This window comes from Erinaceus europaeus, chromosome 7, assembly GCF_950295315.1.
Source record: "Erinaceus europaeus chromosome 7, mEriEur2.1, whole genome shotgun sequence".
NCBI classification, from domain to species: domain Eukaryota; kingdom Metazoa; phylum Chordata; class Mammalia; order Eulipotyphla; family Erinaceidae; genus Erinaceus; species Erinaceus europaeus.
Genome location: NC_080168.1, coordinates 50,473,326 through 50,495,531, shown reverse-complemented (window position 1 = coordinate 50,495,531; position 22,206 = coordinate 50,473,326). Strand labels below are relative to the sequence as shown.

The following is a 22,206-nucleotide window of genomic DNA, read 5'->3' as shown; positions in this document are numbered from 1 at the left end:
CGTACAGTCTTCCAAAGGGGCTACACCAGTTTGCATTCCCACCAGCAGTGTAATAGAGTTCCTTTTTCTCCACAACCTCTCCAACAGCTGTCATTTCCTAGTTTGTTGATGTAAGCTATTGTCTCAATTGTAAGATGGTATCTCCATATAGTTTTAATTTGCATTTCTCTTATGAAAAGTGAAGTGGGGCGTTTTTTCATGTATCTGTGGGCCATGTGTATCTCTTCTTTAGAAAACTGTTAGTTTACTTCTGTGAGCCAATTTTTATTGGGTTATTTTTACTTCTTTTATAGATCTGTACCAATTCTGTATAGATGTTTGATATCAGTCGCTTATCAGATGTGCAGTGTGCAAATATCTTCTCCCATTTATTGTGTTGCCTGGTTATCCTTAGGTAGTGTGTTTTTTTATGTATAAAAGCTCTTTAATTTCTTGTAATCCCATTTATTTACCCTTTTGTTCATTTCCCATGGTTGTGGGGTTGAGGCTCCAAATGCATCTCAGATGTGAAGATCCTGCCAAGTTACATCGACATTTTCTTCTATAAATTTCAGAGTTTCTAGTATAATATCCAGATCTTTGATCCATTTTTATTTGACTTTGGTGTAAATCAATTTTTTCTAAACAGCTAAAATAGAAGCAGTGCAAACTATGTACTCAGCAAGGTGACATCTTGCTTTCAATGTAGCGCTGCTAAGATATCACTATTGCATTGCAGGGGGCATGTGCCCACTGTGTCTGGAGTGGGGAGGCACACATAGACCTGAACCCCTGATCTTGCATGCAGATCATGCTCTCTGCCCCCAACCTATGACCCCAGCCCATTTTCCTTTTATTATTTATTTATCTGTTGGGTAGAGACAACGAGAAACTGAGATGAAAGGGGATATACAAAGAAAGAGAGACACCTGAAGGCCTGCTTCACCACGCATGAAGCTTCCCCCCTGAAGGTGGGGAGTGGGTCCTTGACCTGGGTCCTTGTATATGATAACATGTGAGCTCAATGGAATGTCCCACCACCTGGCCCTGTTTCCCTTTCTTTAACATGGCTACTAGGACACTGCAGTGTCGCATGGGCTGACACTGTGTTTCCCTTGGAAGTGCTGGTTGCTAAGTTTTAGAGCTCAGTGTGATGGAGTTAGCACCACGGGGCAGGGGGGAACCCACCATGCTCAGAGCACCTGATTTACTGAGTCTCATGACACCATTCTGGGTGGTTCCAAGGTCATCCAGACCCCCAGTGAGTACCCCCAGAATGGCCCTATCTTTCTGGGTATGGAGGGTGAAGGCTGGGGGTGGGGCACAGTGACGCTCCTGCCTGTCACTGTGATGTCACAGAGCATAGCCCTTGTGTCAGCCAGACCCACCCAGGCCACAGTCCCAGCTGCAGGCCACCCCTCCATCCTCTCAGCCCATACCACCTGACCCCTCTGCTGGCAAGAGGGAGCCTGAGTCCTCCTCACTCCAGACCCTCCTCCCAGAGCAGCCCAGTAAGACCCAGCCGGCACTGGCGAGAAACAACTTTGCCCCAGAAGTGCAGAAGTGAACGAGCAACCCCCTCCACTGACTCAAGATGTTTACCTCACCCCGAAGGTAGGTCCCCAAGGTACTAAAATCCCAGGACCATCTCCCATGTGTCCTCTTAATGGGTGACTATGACACAAGTCACACAGACTCACCAGCTGCACTACTCCCAGGAGCTTGAAGACACATTGTGGGCTTACAGGAGACAAAATTGAAAGGTGTCCTTCCAGACTTTTTGTTGTTGTTGTTGTAAATTTTAGTATTTTTATTTATTGGATAGAGATAGCCAAACATCAAGAGGACAGAGGGAGATATGGAAAGATACAGAGAGAGAACTGCAGCACAGCTTCACCACTGGCAAAGCTTACCTCCTGCAGGTGGAAACCAGGGGTTCGAATCTGGGCCCTTGTGCATTGTGACATGTGCAGCATTCAACCAGGTGCACCACCACCCAACTCCCAGACTAGTTTTTACTGATAACCCTGGGCCACCTATATCTTGGTATCTGCATTCCCATCTGCTTCTGTTAAAAAAAATCCCTTCAGCTATTCACCTACTTTTTCCCTCTGCTCCCAGGGCAGCTGAGAATCCCACACAGAGCTCTTCTCCTTTCCCTCCCTCTGTGTGATTCAGTTGCCCAAATCTGGGCTCTGGTAGAAGGTACAGTGAGACAAGTGAACCAGAAGAGCAGATACTGTCTGCCAGGCGGTTCTGGGGCCACCCCAAGGCTGTGGTGGCCAGCTTGGGCTAGAATTTGCTGGCACTGAGAAAGCAGGATTTAGGCTCGCTTTGGTCTCAAGGGATCTGGGAGCATCTGCAGCCCCAGGTAGACCCTCTCCCTCAGCAAAGATGTCTCAGCTAGCCTGGGGAGGGGGTAGACCTGTGTGAGGGAGTGACTTGTCCCCCCATGTGAGAAAGCTGGAAACTGCCAACTAGAGCTCAGGGTCACCAGAAGAGAGAACACTGTTCACTTTCATCTAGCCTCTCTTAGGAAAAAGGGTATAAACTTAACAGCCAGGCAGAGAACACACACACACCCCAAGGTGGTCTTCTGTCCACTTGACAGGAACCTGGGAAGGACAACACATTGAAACACAAAACAGAGGCCCCAGAGTGGGGGCACAGTCAGCTACCCAGATTCAGGAGCCCAGAGTGAAGAGACCAGAAGTAGGAGACCCCTCAGAAGTGGAGAGGAGCACCAATGCTCAGAGTACATGAGCACTGAATGCTGGGAAGCACAGACACAGCACAGGGGAGGATCTGTTTCCTAGTAGACGTCACTTAATCCATTACCATCTGTGAGAAAGTACAGGGGAGGTGGCGGTCACTCCCCTTGTCCCTAGACAGCTTGAGTACTGGGATCCAGGGCAAGTCAGATCAGACTCTGGGAACATGGAGAGGGCTGTAAGGACTCAGGATTTGTGAGTCCAGCAGGTTGGGGTTCAGGGACAGTCCCCTTCCTCTGAGTTTCCACTTCACTGCCTCTGACCTTGTCATTTTCTCTGGGGGACACACTAGGGAAGGTGATATGGTGGACCAACCAGTGACTAATGCTCCAAACTGCATGGTCCTGGGCCTTTACCTCATATTATAGAAACCTTGAGGGGGAGGGAAGACAGAACCTGATTTGGGGCCAGGGCCTTTATGGGAAGGGCAGGGACATGCCTGGCCTTTGGGGGCCAAAGTCCCTAGAACCACCTGAGGAATTTTATCAGCTGACCCCACCCCTCTCTGCACCCCCTTCTGCCAAGCCCTATTGGGGGTCAATACTGGAGCCTTGGCAGAGTGAAGGCTAAGTCCTCTGTCAGGGTGGGACCGCTCCCCACCTCTGGGAGGGTCCCTGGTAGGCCTTTCTCATCAGAGGCAGGAAGACCCAGAGGAAGGGCCTCCATCCTTACAGCAATCTGCCCCTGCCCCACCCATTCAGGAATTTGGGAGACCAGTTGCAGGGCGTGGCCCTCCCAACAATGCAAAGCCTCTGGCCAGTCGCCTTGGCAACACCCAACTATTGCTAGGCAACCGTGGCTCCTCATAGTAAAGCTCCAGTGAGGAAAGGGGGAGTTGTTACTCATCAGACTGGGCAGGGACCAAGGGAATCTTGGGGACAAGCGGGGCAGCTGCATCCCAATTACAAGGGGGTAGGGAGCAGGAAAAGAAGGGCCTATGACTGCCACCAGAATGGAAGGGGGTTGGGGGTTGGTAAACTTAAGCAGAGTTTCCCCACTCAAGAGAGTGACACCATGGCTCACCGCCCTGCCCTGCGCCTGAGTGATTGCCCCACAGGAAATGCTGATGTGGCAGCTCCCCCTCAGTCCCCCTGCTTTACCCCCAGCTGCTTGGGCCTGGAAGAAAGGCAGCTTCCTCTCCTGGAAGTGACTGCCCTGGCCAAAGCACTCAAACAATTCCACTCAAAAGCAGAAGGGAAAGGCCACAGGCCAGGAGAGGCCCCCCAAATGCCTTTCTGTGGTCCTCCCTTCTGGGGACACCAGTGTTCCCAGAACTGGGAGGGGGGCATCTCAGCATAACTCCAGAGTGCCCCCTGATTCCCGAGCATCTAGGGCCATGTGGACATGAGCCTCTGATAACTGAGGTTAACCCCAGGCCCAACACTGAGCGTCTTGGGTAATGTTTGCATTTGGGACATGGGGGGGGGACATTTGGGTGGCACTGCTCTTCCCTACTGTCAACATGTCCTTAAAGCAGTGTGACACATGCTGTTACCAAGGACACACCACCCCAGAGGTTGTGCCCTCAGCAGGGAACCCCACAGCTGGGGAAAGGATAAATCCTTCCCATCTGTCACTGGCTTCTGTGTGATCTGTTTGTACCCCAGGCGCTGTGGACCAAAGATAACACTTGTCCATGAGGTCAGGCTTTGCCTCCCCTCATCAGAAAGTGCAGGAATGTTTGCACAGGTGGGAGGAAATGTTTGGGCAGAGGCTGTGGAGAAAGGTGCAGGGGAAGGCAGAGTGTTATTCCTGAGGGCTCCTATCTCCTTAGCAACAGAAGGCTGTGTGGACCATTCAGTCACATCTTCACACACAGGCTTCCCAAGTGCATTCAAGAACCTGCTTCCACTGCAACCCCCATTCATTCATTCATTCATTCATTTCTCAGACTCAGGGCTAGACTCTGGGCATCCTTACTGAGGACAACGTCGAGCCCCTTAAAGCCTGTAACAAGCAGGCCACATGGCAAGGCACACGGAATATGTGAGAATAGAGAGCAGGGGCTTAGGTAACAGTGTGAGCATTTGCACTCCACTCCAGCCATTGGGCTCCCAATAACAGGGAGGACTTGGTTTGCGGGGGTCCTTGTGTACTATAACATATGCACCCTTCCAGGTCCCTAGAAAGAGAGAAAACACAAAAGCAAGTACTACTCATCCAGCACACATGTGGTACCACCGACCAAAGCTGGAACCTCATGGATGCAGACCTGTGCTCTACTGCTGAGCCCTCTTGTTGCTTTCATAGCCTGAAACCTACAAGTAAACTCACAAATGAGTAAAAGATAGAAATCCTGTTTACAAAGTGTGTGTGGGTAGTTTCCCAGGTCTATAGTTCCCCTTTATTTGTACCCAGTAAATGTGGTTTTGTGCAGGGGAGGGAACAGTGACTGAGGTGAGCACTCAGCTGTCACAGGCCAGTCCTGAGCTCTGTGACATCATAGATGTTATGTTGGGGCAAAGGGGGTCCCTGAGATAGCAACAGCCCAGCAAGCAGCCATGAAACTCTGTTTCGAGGTGGCACACCTTCTTATCTTGCCGCATCAGGAGTTTCTGGGCCTAGCCTACTTGTACATATGTCGCATTAGCTAGTGATTACTTTTTCTCTTTTCAGCAAAGGGAAGAGAAAAATGTTTCCGTGTGCAAATTACAATGAAAGGAAGTGAGTGGGATGCAGGCTCTGTTTTTTGTGTCTAGGCAGACTTACTAAGTTTTGCCCCAGTAAGGGGGGATAGGGAATAATTCAATACTGTGGCCCTGGGTTCTTGGAGAGAGGACCAGGGAGGGGTCTCAAAACTGGGCACAGCCAGCAGGCAGCCAACCAGCCCAGTGCACACACAGCCTCCTAAGGGGCAGACTCGAGGTTTGGAGGGACTGAAAACTAATTTTGGAGGCCCTGTGTAAGAAAAGTACTGTGAGGGGCTGGGCGGTAGCACAGTGGGTTAAGTGCACATGGCACAAAGCGTACGGACCAGCCAAAGGATCCCAGTTCGAGCCCCCGGTGAAGCAGGTCTGCAGGTGTCTATCTTTCTCCTCCCCCTCTGTCTTCCCATCCTCTCTCCATTTCTCTCTGTCCTATTCCAACAACTACGACAATAATAACAATGATAAACAAGGGCAACAAAGGGAAAAAATAACCTCCAGAAACAGTGGATTTCTAGTGCAGGCAGCGAGCCCCAATAACCCTGGAGACAAAAGAAAAAGACGAAGAAGAAGAAGAAGAAGAAGGAGAAGGAGAAGGAGAAGGAGAAGGAGAAGATGAAGGGGGGAAAAAGAAAGAAAAAAGAAGAGAAAAATACTGTGAAATGGGCATTACAAATTAGACAAACCTTAAAAAGGCACTGAGTGGGGCTGAGCAGTGGCACACCCACTTAAGTGCACATATTGCCATGTACAAGCCCTGGGTTCAAAGCCCCACTCCACACCTGCAAGAAGGACACGACACTTCATGAGCAGTGAAGCAAGTCTGTAGGTGTCTCTCTTCCTCCTTCCCTTCCTGTCATTCCCACCTCTCAATCTCTCTGTCTTTTATCAAATAAAATTAATTAATAAAGGGAATAAAATGGCTGCCAGTAGTGGTGGATTCATAGTGCTGGCACTGAGCCCCAGCAATAACCCTGGTGGGAAAAAAAAATGAGGAGGGAGCACAACTGGAGTTTTGCTAGTTTTGTTCTAAATCCACCTCTCAGTCCTAGGAAGTAGCTCAGTGGTTAGAATGTGCCCTTTACTGTGTGTGAGGCCTTGGGTTTGGTCCTCAGCAACGCATGGAACATAACAAACTATGCTGGGGGTGGGAAGGTGGGGAGACTTTGTAAACAGAACACTGCTATGATGTGTGTGTGTGTGTGTGTGTGTGTGTGTGTGTGTGTGTACGCGCATGCGCGCACACACGTCTTTAAGTGCACAGAATTTAAAAACAGAGCCAGGGAGGCTGCTCAGCATTACAGTGTCTGTATGAGGCCTTCAGTGCATTCCCTGGCATTGCATAAATCCACCTCGAGGCCGCCGCCTCCTAGAACCCACTTAATTCAGCCGCTCCCATCCCCTTGTGCCTGGAGCAGGCAAACTGGAGGCTATTAAAGCAGAAGAGGGTGCGGTTTATGAGCAAAGGCAATAAAAACTTAAGACAGGAGGCTCTGCCAGGAGGTGACTCAGGCTGCCCGAGCCGGGCCTGCCAGGATTTGGAGGGCAAAACAGAGAGAGGAACTGTGCCCTACTGAGGGGTGGGACAGAGAGGAGGGGGACAGAGTAAGTGAAGAAAAATGTGCACCGGACTCATCAGGAAGATTCTGTGGTGCTGTGTTGTCCGTGGGAAGTATTTGAGGGCCGGTTGAGTCACTGGCACTGAACCGGCCACCCAAAAATGTGTGACAGGAAGCAGTGCTGCATACCACTCTCTAGGGAGCAGCTGGAAGAACCCCCCCCACCCCCCATCCCTGAGTTCAGCCTGAACCCTGAATTCCTGCAGGCTGACACACTGCCTTCTATAGATTAGTGTCCCTGCAGGCCAGAGAAAGCTAAAAGAACAACCCTACAGTACAGGGAGGGGCTGCCTTCAACACCCTATTTCTGGAGAGCTGGGCTGGGCTGGGCTGGGGTGTGGCAAGGAAGCAAGTGACAGGAGAGGGGGGAAAAGTATGAGGAGACAGCGCCACCCAGTGTTGAAATGAAGATGAGTCAGGAACCCACTCACACTTGAAATGAGGATGAGCCAGGAACCCACTCACCATCTCTCCTCCCCCCCCCCCCCCCGAAAATTGACCACAAAGTTCCAGCTCTTGGGAGAAGAAAGTTGTCACGGAGAATGAAGGGCTGCCTGGGGGACTGGAGTGTCCGCCTGGACACAAGCACATGACATGACCATCATGTTTGCTGTTGACAGCAGTCTGAGAAGAGCAGAGAATGTACTGGGTATGAGGAAGCAAGAGACTCACTGAGCTCAAATGTGGACCAGCTGAAACACTGACATCATAGGACAACCTGCCTTTGATTCCCCAGACTAGGCACACAAGCATAGAATGGAAGAAACGGGGTTTGGTGACAAATCTAGATGAGGTAGAAAGAGAGTAGGGGAGCACAAAGACTAAACATAAGCCCAGAGGCGGTGAAATGCCCTTTTGAGCATTCATGATCTTGTGCAAGGACCTACCTAGGTTCAAGCCCCCAGTCCCCACCTGCAGGAGGGGACAGTTCACAAATGGCAAAGCTGTGGTGCACGTGTATCTTTCTCAACCCCTCTTTCTCTTCTCCCTCCTCAATTTCTCTCTCTCCTGTCCAATACAAGGAATGGAGGGGGCTGGGCGGTGGCACACCAGATTAAGCGCACACAGTAAGATATTGGTTCAAGTCCCCAGCTCTCCACCTGCAAGCAGGGTCACTTCACAGGTGGTGGAGCAGGTCTGCAGGTATATATATTTCCCTCTCTATCTTCCCCTCCTCTCTCAATCTCCCTCTGTCATATACAACAAAAATGGGAGGCTGGGAATGGCCTCCAAGAGCAGTGGATTCATAGTGCCAGCACTGAGCTGCAACTATAACCTTGAAGGCAAAAAAAAATAATAAAGGGGGATGGGCAATAGCACAGTGGATTAAGCGCACATGGTGCGAAGCACAAGGACCAGTTTAAGGACCAGTTCAAGCCCCTGGCTCCCCACCTGCAGGGGGGTTGCTTCACAAGCAGTGAAGCAGATCTGCAGGTGTCTATATTTCTCTACCCCTCTCTGTCTTCCCCTCCTCTCTCAATTTCTCTCTGTCCTATCCAACAACTGCAATGACAATAATAACAACAATAACAAGGGTAACAAGGGCAACAAAAAGGGGGAAATGGCCTCCAGGAGCAGTGGCTTCATCGTGCAAGCACCAAGCCCCAGCAATAACCCTGGAGGAAAAATAAAATTAAATAAAAATTTAAAAATATAAAAAGGAAGAGAAAAGGGGGAAAATGGCTTCTAGGAGCAGTGGCTTCACAGTGCAGGCACAAAGTACCAGTAATAACCCTGATGGCAAAGGAAAAAAAAAAGTCCACAACGAGCCAAGAAGTCCATCCCTGCATATATGCCAAGGGCTGTGTACAGATTTCCTGAGACTTGCTCCTGAATGCCAGTGGAGTCCTGGGGAAACCCAAGAATCTGCAGGTCTTCAAAGGCCACAGAAATCAAAGACCCTTCTGGTGCTCAGCCAGAGTTGGGGGAATAAAGGCCAGCTCTTAAAGGACTTGATGAATGACCATCACAGAATATAGACAGAATCACAGGAAGCAGACAGACTGACATGGACAAAGAGGGAGGAAGGCCTCTGTCTCAGGGAGACAAGAACCATTTTTCAAAGGAGGAGTGACTGTTTACACCTGATGAGAAATCAGGAGGGAAAAGGAACAGAAGGCATCCTGGGGGAAGATGGAGCACCTGCGGGCATGGTGGATGCGCCATGGGGTGGCAGGGACGCACAAGCAACAGTGGGACGGCCCCGCCCTCATGATAATCAGCTGAGGACAGTAGGGACAACTTGGCCAGCTGTGGGAAACTAAGCAGCCGACCCATTGCACTGATCTGTCTGATTTCTCTTGTGAAGTTGCAGAAAGTTTTCCCCCCTTTGCCTGGAGACAGTGACAGAGTGATAGCCAAAGCCTCAGGGAGTCTGGAATCTGATGCTCTGCAGCCCTAGTCCATCGACACCCTCATCCTGGTGTCCCATGTCGGCTGGCACTTAAACGACCCTACCAGGACTCTAGCCGGAGTGGGGAGACCATCCATGACACAAGCAAGCCATGTCCGTGTGTCTCTGAGGCCGCAGTTCCTGTTGATACAGAGCTTACTAGAGGATGGAAACCCCTACTCAAAGGAAAGGGAACTTCTGAAGTGGTGGTGGCCCTGTAAAATCAAGGCTGGTCTCTTAAGCTCCAAGTGCCAGGGTAAAGATTGTCAGATCACTTTGTTGGGATCTTCTCTCTGCCAAGGCAGCCCCCACCCCCTGCTCTCTGCTTAATCCTGGAGCCCCACTGGCAAGCTCTTGCACCTAATCTCCCAGAACAGCTGGCCCATAGTTGCACTGTCAATTACTAAGATGCCCCAGTTGCTTGAGAGCAGCATTTAATCCAGGAGCAGGAGCAGGAGCAGGAACAGGAGAAGGAAGGAAGGGAAAGGTAAATTTCACTCCTTCAATCTCCAGCCAGAGGGATTTGGAGGGTAGGTGGCCCTTCAGACAAGCCGCAAGACTTCAAAATGGCCAAGGTAACCCAACACCCCCTCATGACTGCCAATAGCTGGTTTGCCCATAGCTGATTCTCCTAAGGGGATGCATCTGTCTTTACTAAACCACATTATTTGAGAGGGGTGTTTGTTTGTTTGTTTGTTTGTTTTTGCTACTCTGTTGATGAGAGACTGAACAGGTAGGTGGGTGCCCTTTTGGTACCTGTGCACGTCAGGGAAGAAACTCCTGCCTGTTTCTAGAAAAGAGAGTCACCTTGGAAGTGGGGCTGGCCAGCAGATGCAAAGATGCCCCTTCTTCACACTGGCCTCAAGGGAGAAACCATTGCAATTATTGTCCAGTTTCAAGAGGTATCTGAATGCTGGAGAGCAGAGGCAGGTGTGGGGTGAAATGCAGTGTGTGATCAAAAAGAAGAACTTTGCCAGTGATAGGGAATTCTTGGAAAGGATTGACTGCATTCCCCATCAATGATTAAGGAGGTCCTTGGACTCTCCTCCTTAAAGAAGCCTCTCTGAGCATCGTTCCAAGTCCTTTTCTATCTCAGCTCCCCTCATCCTTAAATTGACTGTCACCTTCAGGTAATTTGGACCATGGTATGGAGGCTGAGATTAGTTTCTGAACAGCCCTGCAGAATCACTTGGGAATAGGCATAACTGGAAATGGATTGGCATTGGGGTTGATTTCTGATATAACATGATGACCAATAGATGGTTCCAAGTCACAAAAGATGGAAAGCAACACTGAAGACTGAGGATTGCTGAAGTCCTTAATTCCATCTTTGTAGCAAATGAAGAATGAAGATGTTTCAACTAGAATTCTAGTCCACTTGCTACTCAGGTTATGAATACAAAAATGATCAGACAGGATAACTCGTAGCAGAACAATGACTAAAACAAGTGGGTTTTTCATAACTGACAACAGGGTGGAAAGAGACTTGGGGAGAGCAGGGGGTGTGGAGGTTACATAAGACTCCAGTATCTGGACATCTGAGATCTTTGCTCCTTCCAGATGTTGAGGGGTTGGTTCTCCCCAAGGTCAGCTTGTATCTTAGGTGAATTGAGAATACTCAGTGGAACCAGAATTTTTTTTTAATCATACTGCCAAATTGCTTTCCATAAGCTATTTTATCATGTTGTTGTTGTTAATCTTGGTTTTCTATCCATAGGACCCATGTCTATTTCTCACTATCATAAATAATGCACTTTGATCCCCACCTGCAGGGGAAGCTTCATGAGCATTGGAACAGTGCTGCAGGTGTCTTTCTCCCTATTTCTATCCTCTTTATTTCTATATCTATAAGGAAAAAAAGCAATAAACATGGCCATCAGGAGTGGTGTATTTGTCATGCAGCCATCAAGTCCTGATGATGACTTTTCCAACAATGAACTTTGCCTGTAGTATGCACTCTATGCGTGAATACCTGGAAATTTTGAATGACACGATATTCTATTTCTAGGATAGTTTCCTGTTGTCTGTAAAAAGATCTAAGCTGGAGATGATGAGAGAGGCAGACGGGTGAACCAGCCTCATTTAGCCATGGTCTGATGGACCTCTCTTAAGCTAAGCAGATTTGGGTCTGATTAACACGGATCTGAGTGATCTCCTGAAAAGCTCAAGATGCTTTACTTCTCAGAAACATCTGTCAGCACTGAGCACAGGGCTTCTTTTGCTTTGAGTGGGTACTAAAGCTGAGGTACAAATTGCTATGCCCCACCTGCAGGGGAAAGCTTCACAAGCAGTGAAGCAATATTGCAGATCATTATCTCTCTCTCTGTCTCTTTCTTTCACTCTCTTTCTCCCTCCCTCTCCCTATTTTCCCCTCTAACTCCCCTCCCCCTCTTGATTTGTCTCTATTCAATAAAGAAATATATATACATATATATATATATATATATATAATTTAGAATCATAAAAGACCTTAGCAAGTAAGCTGCACTAGCTTTCCAATAAGCCAGACATGCTTTCTTGCTAGAGCACTGAACATTCACTCCAATTCTACTCATCAGCCTGCTCCCCTTCTTAAAGCTACGAAGATACCTAGGAGGAACCTTTGAGAGGCAGGGTCAAAAACAGACAGGCAGGCAGCACATGGGCTGCAGTGGCTCTCTTCCCTTCTGACTCAGTCCCCACAGGCCCCATGGGACACTGAGTGGCTCCAGACTGGTCCATCACACACACACACAGGGTGTGCCACCAGGGCCTGGTAGTACCAGCCCCCCTTTTTTGAAGCTCCAGCTGTCCACCTGGCCAGGTGGAAACCTCCTGACTGTTAGAATCACTGGTAGTGATCTTGTTTTCATTAATGTGCGTGCATCCTGGGGAATTCACTGAGGGTTTCGACTCCTGACACCACACGGGAGCACCATGGGCCATGCACCTGGGTAGGATTTCAGGAATGGTGGAGTGGTGCTGGGATGTCTCTCCTCTCCCCTCTCAGAAAAGGAACCACCATCCTGATGGTACTCCCTCCAGAAGCCAGTCTACACTTGCACCCTCATTCGGAGTGCAACGTGTGGGGTGCTGGGGGAGGTGGGGAGTGGATGGCGGCTGTCCCTCAGCACCTGTGCCCTGTCTCTTACAGATGGAGCTCCCGCAGGTCCTCTCTGGCCAACGAACATTCCTATCTGCCACCCTCAACCTGCTATCACTCGGCCTCTCCGCAACATGCCTGCTCAGCAACTACTGGTTTGTGGGGACACAGAAGGTGCCCAAGCCCCTGTGTGGGAAAGGTCTGGCAGCCCAGTGCTTTGGCGTGTCGGTGCCCCTGGATGGGAGCACCCCCAACACATCTTCCCCGGAGGTGGTGCAGTACAGCTGGGAGACTGGGGATGACCGCTTCTCCTTCCGGGCCTTCCACAGCGGCATGTGGCTATCCTGTGAGGAAGTCATGGAAGAACCGGGTAGCCACCTCGCCTCAGGTGCCTGACTCCCTGCACCCCCATCCAGTGTGGGTAGAGGTGGGGGGTGAGTGCTACCACTACACCACCTGTGGGCCTCTGCCCACCCACCCCCAGCTGACTCAGCCTCTCCGACTCCATCTCTACAGCCAGGCCAGCAGCCCCCAGCCTGCCACCCCAACTAGTCCGCAGGTCCAGTTATTTACACAAAGTGGCCCCGTGTATGCCTAAGGTCCCGGGTTTGATTCCCAACCCTCATTACAAATAACAATGATAAAACTACATGGCTCTTTCAGGGCTTCACTTAGGCAGCTGGCATAGTGAGAATCTGTGCTCCAGCAAACCAGAATTGATAAGAAACAAAAGCCAGGAAAAGAATATTTCTCTTAAATATATATATATATATATATATATATATATATATATATATATATATATACTTGGAAGGCTGGGAAACAGTATGATAATTATGCAAAAAGACTTAGGCTCTGAGGTCCCAGGTTCAATCCCCAGCACCACCATCAGCCAGAGCTGAGCAGGGTTCTGGTAAAAAGAAAGAAAAGTTGAGATCGCTTTATCCCCACCAAAAAGACTTTTTAAAATTTATGTATACGGGGCCTGGTGGAGGTGCAACTGGCTAAGTGCACGTCACCAAGTGCAAAGACCCCAGTTTAAGCCCCACCAGCAAGGGGAGGTGCTTAAATGTTGAGGCAGTGCTGCAGGTATCTTTTTCTCCCCATCTTACCCTACTTCTCTGTCTCTATCATAAAGCATAATATATATTTTTAAATAATATAAAATAAAAATTATATATCTCAGAGAGAGACACCAAAGCATTGTTCCACCACTTCTGGAGCTCCCTCAGTGCTGTGCATGGTGCTCCCATGTGCCAGGGATCAGAATCAGAGTTTCTGGGCCGGATGGTGGCGCACCTGGTTGAGTACACATTACAATGTGCAAGGACCCAGGTTCAATCCCTCTGTCCCCACCTGCAAGAGGACAGCTTCCTGAGTGGTGAAGCAGTGTTGCAGGTGTCTCTGTCTCTCTCCCTATCACCCCGTCTCTATTTCTGTCTCTATCCAATAAATAAATAAAGGTAATTTTTTGAAAAAATGTAATAATCAGTTTCACCCAATAAGGTAGGTACTCTAGCTGATCAGCTACCCCCTGGCCACACAAAGAATTTTCTTATTTCTAAGCATTAGAATGGCAATTAAAAGATGAAGGCAAAAGAGAGGGACTAGATCAAGCTAGGTCGGCACATATAGGTGAACAGAGCTTCTGCCCTTCCACTCAGCTCTACTCCACTGGTATGGGTGCTTTTACATCACATTTAAGTTGCTCCTGTGTCACTGGGCACTGTTTCTACTCCAGAAACCATCCAGAGCCACTAAACAAGTGCAATGCCCTGGGTTCAAGCCCCAGAACCACTGTGGCCAGCAGCAAGCTCCACACATGGTGTGCTAGTGTGTCTGTGCTCTCTCAAAAACAGAAACTAGAAAATGGTGGCCAGTAGTAGCATGCCCCCAAGTTCATTCCCTGGTGCTGCATTAAGGGAAAGAAATGGAGGAGAGGGGTTCATCTTGAATGATTCCTGTGGACGTCCCCCATTCATTCGCCCATACATCTTTCCCTGCTTTCAAACACACCATTTGCGGAGGGTCTATGATGTCACAGAGCAGGACAGGGAGGGGGTTGGGGAAAGCCTTTGTCCCTGGGGTCCTGGGCAGCACCCCCATCACCTCATGCCTTGTCTGCGTTTCAGGGGAGAGGTGCCGAAGCTTCATTGAACTCACACCACCAACCGAGAGAGGTGAGAAAGGACTACTGGAATTTGCCACGTTGCAAGGCCCACGTCACCCCACTCTCCGATTTGGAGGGCAGCGGTTGATGGAGAAAGCTTGCCTCCCCCACCCTCCCTCAGGGCTCCTGGCAAGTATGTGGCTTTGACAACCAGTTTCACTGGGGCCTCTCCCATCTCTGTTGCAGTTGGATGGGCTGCTTTTCCTCTGAGTCCCAAAGATGGGGGTGGGGCAGATGGCAAACCACCATCCAGAGCTGACTCCTATTTATATGCAGGAAATGCAACAGCACCAACAAAAATCCAACAGGGACAAATACAATACACAAGTGGGCCAGGTGGTGGTGCACCTGGTTAAGCGCACACATTACCATGCTCAAGGATCTGGGTTTGAGCCCCTGCACCCTACCTGCAGGGAGGAAGCTTCACGAGCAGTGAAGCAGGTCTGCAGGTGTGTCTCCGTCTCTCTCCTTCTCTATCTCCCCCTACTTTCTTGACTTCTGTCTCCATCCAATAAATAAAGATCATTTTAAAAAGAAGGGGTAATGCACAAGTGAGAGACTACCAACAGCTCTAACCTGTCAGTGCTGTTGCCAAAAAGCCATGTTCAAAGGCTTCAGATTTCCCCTTCTTCCTTCCTTCCCATAACATTCACGTGTGTGAAATTAGGAATGAAGAAGCAAAAGAGGAGACATGGAGCGAGGAAGGGAGGAGGAAAGGAAATCAAATAGGCTGCTCCCAGGTTAAAGAGGCAACAGAAGGGTCCAGGTGATGACAGGTTTGGTTGAGTCCACACACTGACATCTTCAAAGACCTGGGTTCAAGTCCCCAGTCCACTTCTGCGGGGGTGGGGGGAGCTTCACAAGTGGTGAAACAGGTCTGTAGGTGTGTGTCTCTCTCTCCCTCTCTTGTCTTCCCCCCTCCTCTCAATTTCTTTCTGCCCTATCAAACATAAGAAAAATAAAATCAAAAAATTAATCTTTAGAAGAAGGCAAACAATGATGCAAGAGTGATTGGTAACAAAGTGAGGGCTGGCGAGGCTTTGTGAAACTTGGAAGATTTCTGCTCAGCTCTTGCTGAGAGCAACTGGCAGTCCATTGAGTTCACTTGGTTGCATATGGGGGTACTGAGCAAAGTGGCCACTGTGAGTGACAAGCAAGGAGCCTCAAATTTAGGAATGTCCCAGCTAGTCTAGACTAGCTGCTCAAGCTCCTCCTGTGATGGGGATCATCTGTCTGTCTGTCATGTGACTATCAGGGTAAGCATTCCTTCTTGTTCTGGTTTCTTGATAGAAATCCTCTGGTTCTCACTGGGAGCCCAATTTGCCTACATTGGACTTGAATTCATCAGTTTCCTCCTTCTACTAATGGACCTGCTGCTCATGGGGAACCCAGGCTGCGGGCTCAAGCTCAGTGCCTTCGCCGCCATCTCCTCTGTCCTGTCAGGTGAGATCACAGGTCTGGAGAAGGCAGAGGAGGATGCCTGGGGATGGGGGTCAGTGGTACAGCATCTGCCTTGCATGTTGGAGGCCCTGAGCAAAACCCCAGCACATTATGAGAGAGAGAGAGAGAGAGAGAGAGAGAGAGAGAACTAGCAGTGCTCCTCCATAGGTGCGAAAGTAGCACTTTGTGCTCACTCCTCTCCCCCCCTTTCTTACTCTCAGTTCATTAAAAATTAATAATAATTGGCTGGGGACATGGCCTAGTGGTCAAAAACATCTATGAAACCCTGATTTAGGTGGCACTGCCTCAAAGAGACAGGGTGGAGGCAGATGCTATTTCCATGGGCATCTTTGATTTTGATGGAAATTGACCTGGGAGGTTTCACAGTAGATGCTCACTATTTTGCCACAGGATTCCTCTCTGGACACTTTGCAAGTTTTCTCAAGGTGTAGAAACCCAGATTGGTGTTGTGTGTGTGTGTGTGTGTGTGTGTGTGTGTGTGTGTGTGTGTGTGTGTGTGTGTGTGTGTGTGTGTGTGTGACAGAGCACAGCCTCTCCTTTTTCCTTTCTTTCTTTCTTTCTTTTTTTTTTTTTTTTGCTTCCAGGGTTATTGCTGGGGCTTGGTGCCTTTTCCATGAATCCACTGTTCCTGGAGACCATTTTTCCCATTTTGTTGCCCTTGATGTTACTCTTGTTGTCATCATTATTATTATTGTTGTCATTGCTGCTATTGTTGTTGGACAGGACAGAGAGAAATTGAGAGAGGAAGGAAGACAGAGAGGGGGAGAGAAAGACACCTGCAGTCCTGCTTCACTGCCTGTGAAGCAACCCCCCTGCAAGTGGGGAGCCGGGGGCTCGAACCGGGATCCTTGCACAAGTCCTTGCGCTTTGTGCCATGTGCGCTTAACCCACTGCGCTACCGCTCAACCCCCTTCTTCCTCTCCTCCTCCTCCTCTTCCTCCTTTTTCTTCTTCTTTTTAATATACACATTGGAAGCTACAGAAAGAGACTAAAGCACTGTTCAGCTCTGGCTGATGGTGGTGCTGGGGATTGAACCCGAGACCTCAGAGCCTCAGGCATCAAAGTCTTTTTGCAGAAGCACTATGCTGTCTCCTCAGTCCAACACACAGCTTTTCAAAGGCTGTCAAGGCTGCCAATCCAAGATGAATAATCAAGCTCATGGGAGCAGGGGTGGGAGGAGGAAATGTAGACAGTGGCTGCAGGTGCAGCAGACACTCCAAACTTTCCCCAGCCCTCAACCTCAAGCCGTCTTCCTGATCAGCTGCCCATGTGTGTCACAGAGCACAGTGAGAAGGTAGCTTCAGATTGCTGACCCCTGGGGATGGCAGTGACAGCCTTCTCTAAGGACCCTATGTTCTGTCCCGTCCACAGGCCTCCTGGGGATGGTGGCCCACATGATGTACACTCAAGTCTTCCAGGAGACTGTCAACTTGGGTCCAGAAGACTGGAGGCCACACGACTGGAATTACAGCTGGGCCTTCTAGTAAGCATGAGTGGCTGCAGCCCCTCCCCGCCAACCTGCCCTGGATTCTCTCAATCCTTCAGCCTTTCCTCTTCACCCAGGAGCCTGTTGCTCTTATGAAGGGCTCTTGTCCTACCTCTGAGGAGGCAGAGCCATTCCTTGGGTTTGCTTTGCCAGCTGTCTTGTCCAGCTTTGCTTTTCCACTGATAGGATAGTGGTTGCTGCTGCTTCACCATGATAGTGGCATAGACCTGGGAATGTGGCTGATTTGGCATGGTTTGTGGAAATGTCACTCTGTGACTTACAGGTTTATGTTTCAAAAGATATTTGCAGGTAGAAAAAAGAATCCACCTCAAAATTTGAGTTGAATCTTATACATTTCTCCTACAATAAAGAATAACTTTGTCCCTAATCCATTCTTATTTTCCATCAATCTATTAGAAACAAAATTTCTTCTGCTGGTCATGCTCTAATTCACTTTCTTTCCTCCCTCCCTTCCTTCCTTCCTTTTGCCATCAGGGTTATCACTGGGACTCAGAACCTGTACAATCACTCCTTTTTTTTTCTCCTAGTTCTTTTTTTAAATTTTCTTTATTGGGGAATTAATGCTTTGCATTCGACAGTAAATACAATAGTCTGTACATGCATAACATTTCCCAGTTTTCCATATAACAATACAACCCTCACTAGGTCTTCTGTCATCCCTCTTGGATCTGTATTATCCACACCCACCCAATTCCAGTTCAGGTTCTACTTGTGTTTTCGTTTCTGATCTTGTTTTTCAACTTCGGCCTGAGAGTGAGATCATCCCATATTCATCCTTCTGTTTCTGACTTATTTCACTTAACATGAATTTTTCAAGGTCCATCCAAGATCAGCTGAAAACGGTGAAGTCACCATTTTTAATAGGTGAATAGTATTAAAGTTCAGCCACTCATCTGTTGTTGGACACTCATCTGTTGCTTCCAGGTTTTGGCTATTACAAATTGTGCTGCCAAGAACATATGTGAATACAGATCTTTTTGAATGGCTGTGTTGGGTTCCTTAGGATATATCCCCAGGAGAGGAATTGCAGGATCATAGGGTAGGTCCATTTCTAGCCTTCCAAGGTCTCCAGACTGTTCTCCACAGAGTTTGGGCCAATTTACATTCCAACCAGCAGTGCAGGAGGGTTCCTGTGACCCCACAACCTCTCCAGCATTTGCTGCTGTTAGCTTTTCTGATGTATGACATTCTCACAGGAGTGAAGTGGTATCTCATTGTTGTCTTTATTTGCATTTCTCTGACAATCAGAGACTTAGAGAATTTTTTCATGTGTTTCTCGGCCTTTTGGATCTTTTCTGTGGTGAATGTTCTGTCCATGTACGCCCCCCATTTTTGGAGGGGGTTGTTTTCTTGTTGAGATTTGCAGGTTCTTTATATATTCTGGCTATTAGCCTCTTATCTGATGTATGGCATGTAAAGACCTTCTCCCATTCTATGAGGGGTCTCTTGGTTTGGGTAGTAGTTTCTTTTGCTGTTTTTTTTTTTTTTAATAAGAGGGGGAGGGAGTAGGAGGAGAGAAACACTGATACCACTACTCCACTGTAAAGCTTCCCCTTTGCAGGTGGACTTAAACCTGGATCCTCAAGCATGGTAACATGTTCCTTCTACCAGGTGCATCACCACCTGACCTCACTTCTCTAATTTTTCAAAAACTATCTGGTCAATTAGGTTTCTCTCAAAAAGGAAAGCAGCAACCATGACAAAAGAAACACATTTGTGGTCCAGAAGGTGGCACAGTGGATAAAGCATTGGATTCTCAACCATGAGCTCCTGAGTTCAATCTCCAGCATCACATGCACCAGAGTGATGTCTGGTTCTCTCTCTCTCTCATCTCTCTCATGAATAAATAATTCTTTTTAAAACAAGAAAGGAACTCATCCAAGGTCAGTGTCTGCTGTAAGATTCTTCTTCTTTTGGGAGCACTCTTAACCTACTTCATAGGAGCTCACAGGACTTAAAGAGTAGCTGTCTGGAGTTAAGACAGAGCACTGGGCCTGAATTTTCATTCTAAAGGACTAAGTGTGGAAATAGCCATGTGCCCACATTCCATCTTGGTACCAGACATGCTCTTTGATTCCAGAAGATGGTGCCTTCAACAGCTTAGCTCCTTTCCCATATCCATTGCTTTTTACCTTTCTTTCTTTTTTCCTTTATTATTGTTGTAGTTGTTGTTGTTGTTGTTATTGATGTCATTGTTGTTAGCTAGGACAGAGAGAAATGGAGAGAGGAGGGGAAGACAGAGGGGGAGAGAAAGATAGACACCTGCAGACCTGCTTCACCACCTGTGAAGCGACTCCCCTACAGGTGGGGAGCTGGGGGCTGGAACAGGTACCCTTACGCTGGTCCTTGCGCTTTGTGCTGCATGTGCATAACCCACTGCACTACCATCCAACTCCCTTCACCTTTCTTTTTTTTATTTTATTTTTTTTCCTTTTTGTTGCCCTTTTTATTGTTGTTGTGGTTATTATTGTTGTTGTTACTGATATCGTTGTTGTTGGATATATCAGAGAGAAATGGAGAGAGGAGAGGAAGACAGAGGGGGGAGAGAAAGACACCTGCAGGACTGCTTCACCACTTGTGAAGTGAATCCCCTGCAGTTGGAGAGCTGGGGCCTCGAACTGGGATCCTTACATTGGTCCTTGCACTTTGCGCCATGTGCACTTAACCCGCTATACTACTGCCAGGGCCCTGCTTTTCACTTTTCATCTACCTTCAGGCTGTCACTGTCATCACCACTGCACTACTCAACCCCCTCCCCAAAGCCCCTCACTAACCCCATACACAACTTCCTGTTTCTTGGGCTTCCCAGAATCATGCAGAGATAGAGGTGGGCTTGACTTTCTGAGCTTTAAAGAATGTGTTTGGTATCATCCCCCAGCATCCTTTGTTGTTGCTGTCCTTGAATCCATCCAACTTCTCTTACCCTCCAGTTTCTCTGCCATCCATCATAAACTCCCTTGGAGCCACAGACCACACTGTTCACTTGGGGGGCAGATTTCATAGGTGACCGCTATAATATATACAGATTTGGCGTCAATATTCTCTGCATGACTTTCATAGGGTCAACTTTGGGGACACCAAGGTTGCTAAGGGCAAAACAAAGGAAGATGGAAGAAGAACCATCACTCCTAGAATCTGAGTAGAAATAGCGAAGGGAACAGAGATAAGAAAGTCACACCCCTAGCTCTCAGCTCTGAGTTCCAGGCTCTGGGCTCTGGGCACTGGCCACAGTCCATAGCTGAGCTGCAAGTCCAGGGAACCCTACAGATACAGGTTGAGGAAAGGGAGACTGAAAAATCATGTGTGTGTATGTGTTTATTTATAGAAAAATGGCACAACCAATTCAGTGAAAGCAAAGCCCATGACTTAATGTGACCTCTCTCTGCCTATGACATGGTGGCCCATGGGGACGTAGCTAGTCCAGGTCCCTGCCCACTGCCCTCCACCTCATTCCAAAGAGGCATTGTCAGCTTTGACCGGCATCCTGGTGTTTTCCTTTCAACCCAGTAAGGCGGCCAGATTCTAACTGTCTGCTCTTTTGTGCCCATCTGTCTCTAGCATGGCCTGGATCTCCTTCACCTGCTGCATGGCGTCGGCTGTCACCACCTTCAATAAGTACACGAAGCTGCTGCTGGAGTTCAAGGGCAAACACAGCAAGAGCTCCCGAGACAACCTGGGCTGCTTGCCGCACCACCACCAGTGCTTCCTTCCCCAGCTCCCCTGTGCAGCCACCCAGGGGGGTCCACCCATAAGCTGCCACCGTTACCTCCACCCGCCTGTCCGCTCCGTCTCTGAAGGCGTGGACTTCTACTCAGAGCTTCCCAATGAGAGCTTTCAACCAGAAGGCAGCCAGGGGGCCAAGGAAGAACTTGTGGGGTCCTCGGTAGTCCAGGAAGAACAGTGTTAGGAGCCAGAGGGTTTGGAGAGTAGGCTGAGCCCCACCTCCCACCCCTATTATCAATATGCACTATAAAGCACAACTTGGTGTCCCCCGTGTGCTTTTTGGAGGCTGAGAACACGGGCATCTTGCCCAAGTGCTAGGCCAGAGGTTGCATGTGGGGTATACCGGGTTCCTCTGCAATGTCTCATCTCATTCTGCCACCCTCAAACCCCACGCCTGCAGCAGACCTGCCTCATTTGCTGGGCTAGATGCTGGTTCTCTGTGGCTCTGGCAGAAGCAAATGCAGATAAAAAGAGTAGAGTGCAGTCCCTGCCTTGAGGAGCTTCTTGATCTGGTCATTCAGCTGGGGGTGGAGGCAAGGCGGCTGGCAAGCCAGCAGTGGCTGGTCGTGGCAGCCTTCCATGGTGCACCGAGCTTTTCCTGGAAGTCACAGTGGATTGAGGCACTTCTTGGGGCTTTGCCATATAGAGAATTGATGTTCAAGGGCCCTGCATGGTGGCCGGGACTGCTAGCAGGTGTAGAGAATGAATTTCCATGTAGAAAGGCCTGGGTTTGGTCCTATGACAGGTCCCTGATAGTTTTATTGATTTATCCCAGAAACCCTTGCTGCTAAGGAAGGCATGGAGGGCACAGGGTAGCATATCCACTTCCGGACATGGCGCACGAGGTGATTCTCATG

The 22,206-nt window shown here is 48.8% G+C and overlaps 1 protein-coding gene across 2 annotated transcripts; it reads left to right on the top strand.

Annotated features, from left to right (window-relative positions):
* Nucleotides 1-1,375: 1,375 nt before the first annotated feature.
* Nucleotides 1,376-21,606, top strand: GSG1 (germ cell associated 1). Of its 2 annotated transcripts, none has more exons than XM_060194401.1 (6): nt 1,376-1,593; nt 12,540-12,876; nt 14,621-14,668; nt 15,949-16,101; nt 17,491-17,602; nt 21,185-21,606. In XM_060194401.1, the coding sequence occupies exons 2-6, from the start codon at nt 12,540-12,542 to the stop codon at nt 21,531-21,533; spliced, it is 999 nt and encodes a 332-aa protein (XP_060050384.1). In that variant the 5' UTR covers nt 1,376-1,593; the 3' UTR covers nt 21,534-21,606. The 2 variants fall into 2 exon arrangements, with proteins under 2 accessions (XP_060050384.1, XP_060050383.1); XM_060194400.1 differs by having other exon boundaries at nt 14,621-14,791.
* The last annotated feature ends 600 nt before the right edge of the window (nt 21,607-22,206 follow it).